The following is an 11,931-nucleotide window of genomic DNA, read 5'->3' as shown; positions in this document are numbered from 1 at the left end:
AATAGCCTACAAAAGTAAAATACAATCTTCATATGTGGATTCTATGTTGTTAATAGATTTTAATTAACTGTCGTAAAGGTTTTCACAATTTCAGTCTGGTGTTGTGATATTGATTGTTGTCGTCGTTGTGAATTAACCATAATTTGTTCTTTAACATTAAAACTGTGAATAACTGAATCAGTATTATCGACACCTTCTGATCATTATGTTACGGTCGTTTGATTTAATTTATCTTTTTGCAATAAATAGTTTAATCTAATTCAAACAAATTCACTAGCGGGGATCACTTACTTTGTTCAACAGAGTGGCTACTGCCGCCGATTTGGGAATGATAACGGTTGTCTTCCTCCTTACTCCACCACCTGGTTGATCTTGGCGGATCCTTTCTGAAAGAAGAAATAACAGAGAATACAATAAGAGTGAATTCTTCAAACTTCAATCCAATTCTATCATCCCTAAATCGAACGAAGCATGATCAATTTTCCTATGCTTAACGTGCGTTTGTTTTTCTTTTCTTTCAAAATCTCGATTATTAACCTTAATTTTAAAAAAAAGAGCTAATAATATATTATTTTTGGAGTATTTCTTAATGCGCCCTATATATTACTAGAGTACCACGTGAAAATATAAAAATGCCTTTTGTTTCCGAAGAATCTTCGGATGCATCTTATGCACACACAACTCATTCGTTTTTAAGACACGCCTCAATTTTATGACTTAAATTATTGCAGAAATGCATTTTTGGAACTCATAAAAAGACTTATATCATATGGTTACTCACAAAACACCTTATAAGATGTAAATGTATGGATGACAATGGGCAGGGTACTATAATACCCATCCCCATATCCGCGATTTAAAAAAATCCCCATACCCGAGCCCATACCCGCTTGGGTGCCAAAGTTAGCACCCGTACCCGTGCCCTATGGGTATGTAAGTACCCATACCCGTACCCGTGACCCGCATTCCTATTAAAAATAAATAGATCAATTATAAAATATCATATAATTTTAAGTTTTTAAAAACATTAAAAAAATTCCAAACAATTTATTATTGAAATAAACGAACACTTATATTAAATATGTAATGGCTTAACATTGATATACATTTTATAATTGATAGACATGCATTTTTATATAACAATATAAACTAAAATATATAAATATAAATAAAAATACATAAATATATAGTGTGCGGGTATGGGGCGGGCTGGGTACCAAGGTGCCCATACTCGCACTCGTACCCGCTCTTTTTTATGGGTAATTACCCGAGCCCATCCCCGTACCCATTTTTGTGGGTTTTTACCCTACCCGTTATGGGTAAATTTGCAGGCGCCCATTAGGGATGAGTCAAATTGTCATCCCTATGTAAGTGTTTTTGTGAGTTCCGAAAATGTATTTTCAGGGACATTCTAAAAATATATTTCTAGGATAAATTAAGTCATAAAATTGGGACGTGGCTCAAAAATAAATGATTGTGTATGCATGAGGTACGTCCGGAGATGTATCTCTGAAATTTGATGGGCATTTTCAGTTTTCAATTGGGTATTTTTCCACCCATATTGGAAAAGAAAATTCTCATTATTGGCACATTACATTAAAATTGTTGATTTTGTTTCCCCTTTATATGCGGGATATGAGGATTTGTACATTGTGTTATTGCAAAATTGAATCCATAGTTTTTTCTGCTGCCGTCAAGGTTATTAGTCATTCCATCTTAAAATACTCTACGCTAGACTAGAGAAATTGAGCTCATATATCCATCTTGTTGGATACCATTCAATTCGTGTCTACCATTTCGAGAAGCAGGGGATCTTTAATAATTACTTGTATATAAGAGATTCAATGCAATACATGAGATATGTTCAAACCACAATTTACATATACGTCACTTTTTACTTAGGATTTGTATTGGGTGTTGGAGTGTTAACATTGCAGATCACCCACCTCTGAGCCTTTTAAACCACAATGTTTTAATATGATTATATCCCTTTCTAACAATTTTGAGCCTTAGTCTTTCTTTCGGCAACATAGGCATGTTATATAGCCATTTGACTTGAAAGATTAAATCTTTCCACCCTCTTTGGAGTTAGGTAAAAATATTTGTTTTACTTGTCTGATGCAAAAGAATAGGTTTGAGGTTGCTCGTGAAAGTTAGCAATGTTTAAGTTTGGGGATGGGGTACTAGAGAAATTGGCCAAAAAAGAAAGAAAAAGAAGAAAAAAAACAAGAAATTAAAAATGACTTTTTCGGGATAATTTTTGTAAAAAAGAAAGATAAATAGGACAAACAAAATGGATTATCTAGTACTGATTGATTAAGAAAACAATGATATGAAAGGAATAAGGTAAAATCAAGAAAATTAGGTACCTAACTCTAAAGGTTCAAGACTATTATCCTAAGTTGTCATACCCTGACATAAGCCATGTTACAACCTTGAAAAGACCTCAAAAGTGTGTATTCAAATATGACTTTGATCGACTTTATTAAAAACTTTAAAAACTCATTGTTAAATCCTTTTGTACGTTGATTGTGTGATTACCCTATCAAAATGAGTGAATGTTTGTGAGAAGAGAGATAAGTTGAGTACTTGTGCATTTGGAAGAACTTTTTTTAGTTACTTGAATTGAAGCATAGAGTAGAAATGTTGCTAAACAAATATAAAAATTGTGACGTTCATTGGTAAGAGTAAGCATTTTAATTTTGATAATATTTAGTGTGTAAACATATTATTTGAGGACAAACTGTTGGTGTAAGCCCAAGAGACCAATACTTTTGGTACTTGTATCGAATTATTTATTAATAATAAAAGGTTTTTTCTTTATTATGTTTGTTTAATAAAGTCCCTAGAATAGTTAGTCCGTTTAATGTATCAAGTGTGACTTAATCATGAGATCCCATTAAACATAAGGACAATATTCTTAAAGTATTTGTAGTCGAGCTTTGTTGTAAAGTGGGATAACATTAAAGCATTAAGACTATTATGTATATAGACTGATGATCACATCTCATGGATCATGGATAAGGAGTTATCAAGTTTAAACATGGGTATGAATATTAAGAGTAATATTTATACTAAATTGACCCGCTATGAGAATACTATATAGAATGTTATGCTAAGTGTTATAAGTTATTCTCATGGTGTATACCGCCCTTTGATCTGAAACCACTATGTACCATAGATGTATAGTCTAGTGCCTTATTGTTGATCAAACATTGTCCGTAACTGGATGACCGTAAAGACAGTTGATGGATACTCCACGAAGCAGCTGAGGGACATGAGTGACCTAGATGGAATTTGCCCATCCTGCGTAACAGGATAAATATCTACGGGCCCAATATTGAACTGGACAAGGATGACACGGTCTATGTCTTGTGTTCAATATAGACATAAGGGCAAAAGGGTAATTGTACACATAAATATTATCATAAAAGGATTTGTCAGATCACATGACATTTTCGTGTCTTAGGTAACAGTGATGTGTTGCTAAATACCGCTCACTGTTTATTATGTTAAATACGTGATTTAATATAATTGTCAATGCCGTGAAAACCTACAGGGTCACACACAAAAGGACGGATTGATGAGAGATATAGTAAATAAGGAACACCGTAAGGTACGGTGCACTTAAGTGAATTGTAGGACATTGTAAGGTACGATGCATTTAAGCAGAATACGAAATATGGTAAGGTACCACACGCTTAAGTGATTTTGGTATATCATAAGATATGGGTCACATACACTTAAGTGGGCTTTTTTAAGCTTACAACCCACACAAGTGGTTATATAAATAGAACCCTTGTGAAGAAGCATTTGTGCAGTTGTAATTTCGTTTCTCTCTCTCTCTCTCTCTCTCTCTCTCTCTCTCTCTCTCTCACTCAAAGCCTTCACTCGTAGCAGCTAGCACTGAGATTGAAGGAATTCGTTCGTGTGGACTGAGTAGAGGCGTTGTCACCATTCAACGTTCGTGATTGCTCCTTAAATCTGCATCAAAGGTTTCAATCGCCACAAGAGGTAACGATTATATCACTGATCATGCTCATTCGTAAGGATCACTAAAGGAGAAATTTTAAATTCTGTTGCGTTTTGGATCGCTATTCTCCTTCACAAACAACAACGTAAGTTTGGGGTTGTGATGACACTCGCCCATTACGTAAAATTTGTGAGTACAATCGATGAAATCAGAAGAATAATGAGTAAATTCAAGCTAAAGTGTGGAAGAAATGAGCAAAACTCAATAAGAGGGAGAAATTTGGGACTTAGAAAAAATGTGAAGAAAAATGAAGAAAATAATGCATTTTTGCCTTTGGATTTCACGCGGTCGTGATGCTGACATCGTGGGCGTGATGATATCACATCACGGTCATGATAGCGTACAATAGGGATAAACAAACAGTCGGACCCAAACCTCCAAACCATGCCAAACCGTGAATGCTAAAACAAGACCCAATTTCGATTGAATTTAATTTTGATTATTTCGATTTACAATTTTTCGATTTGATAGGTTTATCGATTGATTTTAAACGGTTTGGACCTTTAAAAATAAATAGATCAATTGTAACTAAAAAAATTATAATCTCTTAATCTATTTCATCATTCATCAAATGTCAATTTAAACAGGATACCGTACACATAAAATTATTAATTACAGTCTCCCTAATGAGTATTAAATAACAAATCTAAAATTATCAACTAATGATTAATCATTCTTCCACAAGTATGGACACAATGTGGTCCTTGAGATTAAACATGCTGATAAGCCATTTTTTTATTGTTGATCCTGCACATTGTGAAAAATAAATTAAATTTTGAAGCTACTAAACTTATCATACTAATTAAAAAAAACTAAAGAAAACTAATTACAAAAAGGCAGAGAATGATTCAAAATAGGGGAAAGACCTCGCATTTAAATAATTAAATTACATTCAGTTTGTTTACAAATAAAAATCAAACTATTTTAGGAAATTAAATCATGTCACAATATTATTATATAATATAGTTAAGAGAAGAATCTCAATTGCTTTACAAAAAATAGCATAAATTGATCAGCATTGGCAACATATGTATTTGTTGTTGTATTCATTCAAACATGTGTTGGTATAAAAAAAAAACTGGATTTTTATTTACAATAATATACCAACCAAAGCAACCATGGAAGAATACAAAATAACTTCATGCTATAATACTCTAATAAACCAACCAAAGCAGCCATGGAAGAATACAAAATAACTCTGGCAGCAACATAAGTATAAGTTTTATTTATAATACTTGTCAAAAAGCCTTTTGGAAGTGAATTTTGGTTTAACAACTGTAAGTTTAATCTCAATTGTTTCATAAAAACAACAAAAACAGCGTACATACAAAAACATATGCATTTGTCATCAATATTAATAAAACATACAACTACACACAACAAACAAAAAAGTCATAAAATTGAGTCAAAGAAATTAACTTAACTTACATCGTTGTTGTTCCATGACACTCTGTCCAACTCCAAATCCTTGGGCACTAGTAATGCTCCACAACTTGTCTTGTGCTAAGTCTTTGTCTCCTACCAGTTCTTTGCTTAACCAAAATAAAAATAAATAAACTCATGAACAAACACACAAATCATAAACAAGAATACCTTATGATATTTTTTATTTCAATGATTCAGAGTCCAACAATACAAAAATGAGAAAAGAAAAGAAATTAAACTATCTTTTGAAGGTCTTCTTCATATGAGAAGAAGCATGTCACAATAAAACAGAAATATTAGATTAATAAAAAATATAAAAGAGAAAACAAAAACACAAAAGTAATCAGAGGGAAGATAAACAAACCTAAGATATACAGACCTAATAATTCTTCTAGTGTTAGGCAACAATGATTCAAGTCCAACCATACAAAAGCAAAATAATGAAAACCAAAAACAAAAATTCAAAATACATAATTTTGCCAACACTACAAAATTAGGTTTAAAACCAAATTCATGTCGAGGCTAACTCCTCGACACTTCGATACCTAAATGATTCGACACTTCCTTGCTTCTGTCGAACAATCTGCTTCGACACAAGAAATTACAATTCAACACAATCTATAGGCTTCATACAGCTGCGACAACGATGGCGATTTGGAACTAGATTTTTTTTGAGAGAGAGAGGGAAGGACAATGAATGGAACATGAATTAGTGAGAGAGAGAGTTAGGGTTAAGAAAAGAAATACAACCAAAACGACATTGTATCAGTATAAGTTATAACATTTAATAAAAAAACGGATCGGTTCGATTTAGTTTTGATCCATATATGGAGGTCCGAACCGACCCTATGTTAACCACATGAAACTGACTGGGCCAACGGTGGACCTGTCAGACCGAACCGACCGAACCAAATTCCTTTTTTTCTCCGATTTTCTCAATTTCGGTTTCGGTTCGGGCCTAGTCCGTTTGTCCAGACCTAGCATAAAATGTGGGTGCAATGTTGCACAAGTCTGACACATAGTAATTGCTATAAATATGACTTTTTGACTACTTTTTGAGGAGTTCCAATTTTTGAATAGAAAAAATGATAACTTGGAATTCTAAAGGCATGATTTTGAGGGTTTTAGAAGCTATTAAAGATATTTATCTTTCTTAAATTTCATGTACTCTTCGTCTAAACTCGTGGTAATTGTTACATGCACTATAAATACCTAGATTCCTTATCTTAGGTCTTTTGAGAGAAACCTACTTCATCTCAAACTTTTATAATTTTTTATCTACCCTAAAAAAGTCCATATTTGATTACGAATGAACTGCAAGTAGCATTTTTTTTACCTACATAACTACATATTCTAAAATTTGTCCTAACATTAATATTTATATTAATTCAACAAAAAACCACAAACTCATTTTCTTCACTCCACTAAATTTTTTTAATAATATTTTATTAAAAATTTTAAATTAAATATTATATATTAATATAATTAATTTACATGGCATGAAAGTAGAACTTGGTTCTTACTACGTTATATTAAATATTAAATATTCATTATTTTTTTTAGTAAACATATACATGTACATCAAACTATTATGTAGAAATAAATAGAAAAATCAAACACATGGTAATAAAACATAACTAAAATTGTTTTATTTAAAAACATGTTTGACTATTTTTTTAAAGGAATATAGTATTTAAAAAAAATTAGGTGATATAATTTATATATTTTATTTATAATAATTGATGTGGAGTTTTAATTTTATATAAAAATTAATCCGTTTAAGATCATGTATTATCATACTCCTATATAACTTATGATATGAGTAATTAAAATACAAAACTTTTTATTGAACATTATGAAGCTTAAAGTTGTTTCGTAATCGGATAAGTTATTTGAGAGACTATAGTAGTTGTTGTTTTTTTTTTGGAGTTTTTTCCAATTTTTTGGATGTCACTAAAATTTTCTCATTATTGAACTCTCATGTACTACGAAAACCATTTAGTTTGGCAATAACAAAAATTAACAGAATCTTTGATTATTAGAAATCGATTATATTATGGTGGTACACGCTTTCAAACCTTCTTTTAATTCATTAATAAGATGAATTATTGTGTAAATATTACTTCACAAATGTTTTTTTTAGTTTATTTTGCTAACTTAAGATGAATCAGTAAATAAGAGAATAGTTATATAACATTACTTGCTAACTTAAGTCTCATTTATTCAGTTTATTTTGAATTGCTAGCTTTAGATTTAATAGCAGGTTTTTTTAAAGAATATGGTAAGTTTGTTTTTCTTTAAATTTGTTTTTCAGTAGTGAGAAGATCGTTGATATAGTCTTCCTTTTTTTTTATATATTTAATCTTATTTAACAAAAGATAATTTGTCGACTTAATTCATCTTTTAGTTCTTTGATTTAATTTATTATTTCGTTTTGCTCATTTAATTAAGAAACGTTATAACATAATCCTTTAAAATCGTGTCGTTAGTTTCACTCGTCTCTCCCGTTATTTTTTCTATAAAAAAAAAATTAACCCACCTACGTAATACTCCTGTCGTTATTGAATTGTTGTTGTGTATGGATTTTGAGGTGAAAGATTTTTGGATTGAGGAAAAACAATGGCGTTTTGAATGAGATTGAGATGTTTATTATGAAGAACATTAAAACAGTGGCGTTTTCTACCTATTGTTTTCATACTCTAAACCTGAACCGTTTTTCATCTATTTTTATGTGATTGAGACTTCTATGTTCTTCAGTCCGATACATTTTATTTTGTGAGTTTTCAAATGCTTAGAACATCATTCTCTAAGATTTTTATCAGATACTATATTTTGAATTTCTATCAAAAAAAACATCAAATTAATGATGGATTACATATTTTGGCTTGGGAGTATAATTATTAAGGATAGTTTCATTTTAGTATCTAATCCTTGGCTTTAATCCTTTGCATCTTCGAAATCAAAAAGGTTGTTCTTCTTCATTGTCCTTGTGACGAAATCGAATGTTGGACACAATTTGCTGCTCTAAAAAATATTAGAATCAATTCTTTCTGTGAAGGTGTCCGGAGGGCTTTGAGGGTGGTGGTGGTCTAAGTGTGAAAAGAGATTTTGCTATTTTTTCTTCTTCTTTCAAAACGCGGGAAAGAAAGATGGATATGAATTTTTTATTCTGAAAGTACGAAGAACAATGATAAATTCTTGATTTATTATGGATTTATTGTGGTTATTGATTGCTGGAAGACAATAGATAATTTTAATGGATGAAAAAAATTGTTAAGAAATATTTTGGATCCAAAAAATTCTGATAATGTGATCAAATCAAATTTCATTAAAAAAATAATAATGAGTTGGAGATGATAATAAATTGAGGGTAATAGAAAATCTAATTATGAAAAATATTTTGATAGAAAAATAATAAAAAATCTCATTTAAAAGATGATCATAATAAAGAAATAATAAAAAATTATTGAGTTATGTTGACAATATTTAACATTCTTTTTTAAAAATTAACAAAAAATGATCAATAATATTAACAGAATTAATCTTAAAGGAATAAAATGTAATATTTTTTTAGTTAAGAGAGTAAAATGATATATAAAATTAAAAATTTGATAAATAATTATGTCTAATTTATTTTGACAAGTCTACGGTACCAAACTGATTCCTTAGGTCGGTAGACTAGAAAAGGGCATACATAATACATATATACAGGGTAGAGTACTACTAGAGGTTAAGAAATAAATCACATCAAATTTTGTCAAAATTCAAATGGACCAGTTTAATGCTTTAACGTATTCCCCCTCCAAACAAAGCGACAATAACATTACAAGTTCCATTTCTCCCTCGTAGTATGTCATAAATGAGGAAAATGTCGTGTCAATTCTTTAACACCATAATAACTACTCAATTTGAGAGAAACATTTCAAAGTAAATGCTGAAAAATACATTCTCATTCATCTCTAATTATACAAAAATTATTTTTACTTTTCCTTGAAATAAGGAAAGTGGGATTACTGCTAACTTTTCCACGTTCATACGAATCTAAAGTTTGGGACAATTTATTTATGATTAAAGGTAAAAGAAGTTGGACATGCCACATGTTTGGCACAACTGTTGTCTTCTTTTTCAAATGGAAAGCAAATTGTTTTGAACAGTGGGAAAAAATATTTTTGTCAAATTAAATGTAAACATTCATAAGTATTAAAAAAATTAAATGTGAAAATTTTGTATTTAAAACATAAATTAATATTTTCCGACAATTAAAATAGGAATCCGTAAAAGCTGAATTTCTAAAGTGGATACAAATTACAAAAGGTCTAAAACCAAATTGAGATCTGAAAAATTTCCAGATTCAACTTCTGAAAAGAAAGAAACAAACCAAGAGGATAGTGATGATAGACATAATAATAAATAAGAAAAATTATTGTTCAAGAAAGAGTGTGAAAAGAATGACATCAAATCATTCTCATTCTCTCTCACATAGTAATTAAACTGAATAATATCATAACAAACCCAAAGCAATATCCCAACCCAGGTACTACTAAACTCACCCCACCACCTGCAGCAGAAGGAGCAGATGCGGTGCTATTCCCACCTCCAGTAGTGCTATTCCCACCTCCAGTAGTGCTATTCGCACCTCCAATTGCAGTGGTCTCCACAGACAAACTCGTAACAGCTTTCAAGTTATCCGGCGTTGAATCATGCTTCATTGGCCTCCCACTAACAACGGGTCCCACTTGCCAGACCTGAGTAATATTAACATCCGTCTTTTTCGGTAAAATAACCGTTGCGAATATCGTTATAACGCCGTTAGATTCTTCACCGGAAATCGCCGATGTTTCAACGGAGAGATTCGTGACGGGAGTGAGAGAATTGTAGGAAGTGAGATTGAAGAGGAGGACTTCGACTTTATCTTGCTTTTTGAAAGCGATGAGTGCTTGAGTTCCGACCATACCGCCGCCGCTGGGGTTAACTCCCCATGCAACCCAACCGTTTGCAGGCGGTGTGGCGGAGTAAGCGACGGAGATGGCCCGGGTGGTGTCGTTGTAGGTGTAATGAAGAGTGGCGCCTAGAGCTGGGAGATCTGTGCAGTTTGCGAAGGAGTGGTTCGGTGAAAGCTTCTGAGAAGTGCAGGTGAGAGCTGAAGTGGGAAAGACTAGAGAGATGAAAATGGAAACTGTGAGCGCTAAAACAAAAGGTGAAAAAGGTGAAGCCATTGTTGAAGACTGTAACAAAGAAGAAAGAAGAAAGAGATTGTAGTAATGGTTTTCAACTTTGTGGTTGGAAGTAGCAATATATAGTAAAAACGAACGTGTGGACAGCAAAAGATTATTATTATTTTTATCCTTTTTCTCTTTTTAAAAAAATAAATAGGGTCAAGTGGAATATTTTCATTTCTGGTATAATATTTGTATTTTATGATATTTTTTAAATGATACAGACAAAAGCAATTTTTTATTTTGGTATAAAATATGAATTTTATTATAAAATAAAGATATAGATATTGTTTCTGTGGAGATATTAATGTAGATACTTATATATAGATGGGTGGATATATATCAATTAAGATTTCCAATTTTATATATATATATATATATATATATATATATATATATATATATATATATATATATATATATATATATATATATATATATATATATATATATATATATATCTATATATATATATATATATATATATATATATATATATATATTATATATATATATATATATATATATATATATATCTATAATGTTATTGTTCTAAAAAATCAAAGACATGTGTAAGATTTATTAACACAATTTTTTAATGTATATAGGATAAACTTATTATGAAGATAATATAAATTTAATAAATCTGTGTGATATTAAGGTTGGAGATTAAAATGATATTTAAATAAATTATATCATCCATGCACGACTTTGATTAAATAGAACTAATTATAATAATTTTTTTTCTAATTATAATAATTTGGTCACTAAATTATATTAAAAAAATAATATAAATTATTTTATAAGAAATGATGCCTATAGTACATAAATTTATATTTTTTATAAAAATACTTGAAATTTTTGTTAACTATAAAAATTATATGTAAAATATAAGCTTAATTCATCTTTTGCTCCCTTAACTTAATTTATTTTTTTCTTTAATTTTTAGTTTAAAAAATGTTATATTATATAGTTTTTTAAAACGGTTGCATTAGTCAAATTGATCAATTATGTTAAATTTTAAGAAAAACGTTAAATTATGTATATGTGGTTGTCTACTTTGCACTATGTTATGTTTTGTTTATTTTTAATTTATTATTATTTCTTATTAAACATGTGAAATAATGTAACTCTAATTTTATTTCATTGAACTCTTTCAGTTTTCACCACAATACTGTCCATTTTTTTGCACTCCACCATATTTTCAATCTATCGTAATCGCAATCTCTTTCGTCGTTGATTAATTATGTCTCATCA

At 30.3% G+C, this 11,931-nt stretch overlaps 1 protein-coding gene across 1 annotated transcript; it reads right to left on the bottom strand.

Annotated features, from left to right (window-relative positions):
• Positions 1 to 9,717: 9,717 nt before the first annotated feature.
• Positions 9,718 to 10,790, bottom strand: LOC127076567 (auxin-induced in root cultures protein 12). The gene has a single exon (XM_051018249.1). The coding sequence runs from the start codon at positions 10,672 to 10,674 to the stop codon at positions 9,934 to 9,936; it is 741 nt and encodes a 246-aa protein (XP_050874206.1). The 5' UTR covers positions 10,675 to 10,790; the 3' UTR covers positions 9,718 to 9,933.
• Between the last annotated feature and the right edge of the window lie 1,141 nt (positions 10,791 to 11,931).

This window comes from Lathyrus oleraceus, chromosome 4, assembly GCF_024323335.1.
Source record: "Lathyrus oleraceus cultivar Zhongwan6 chromosome 4, CAAS_Psat_ZW6_1.0, whole genome shotgun sequence".
NCBI lineage: Eukaryota > Viridiplantae > Streptophyta > Magnoliopsida > Fabales > Fabaceae > Lathyrus > Lathyrus oleraceus.
This window is presented reverse-complemented; position numbering and strand designations above follow the sequence as displayed.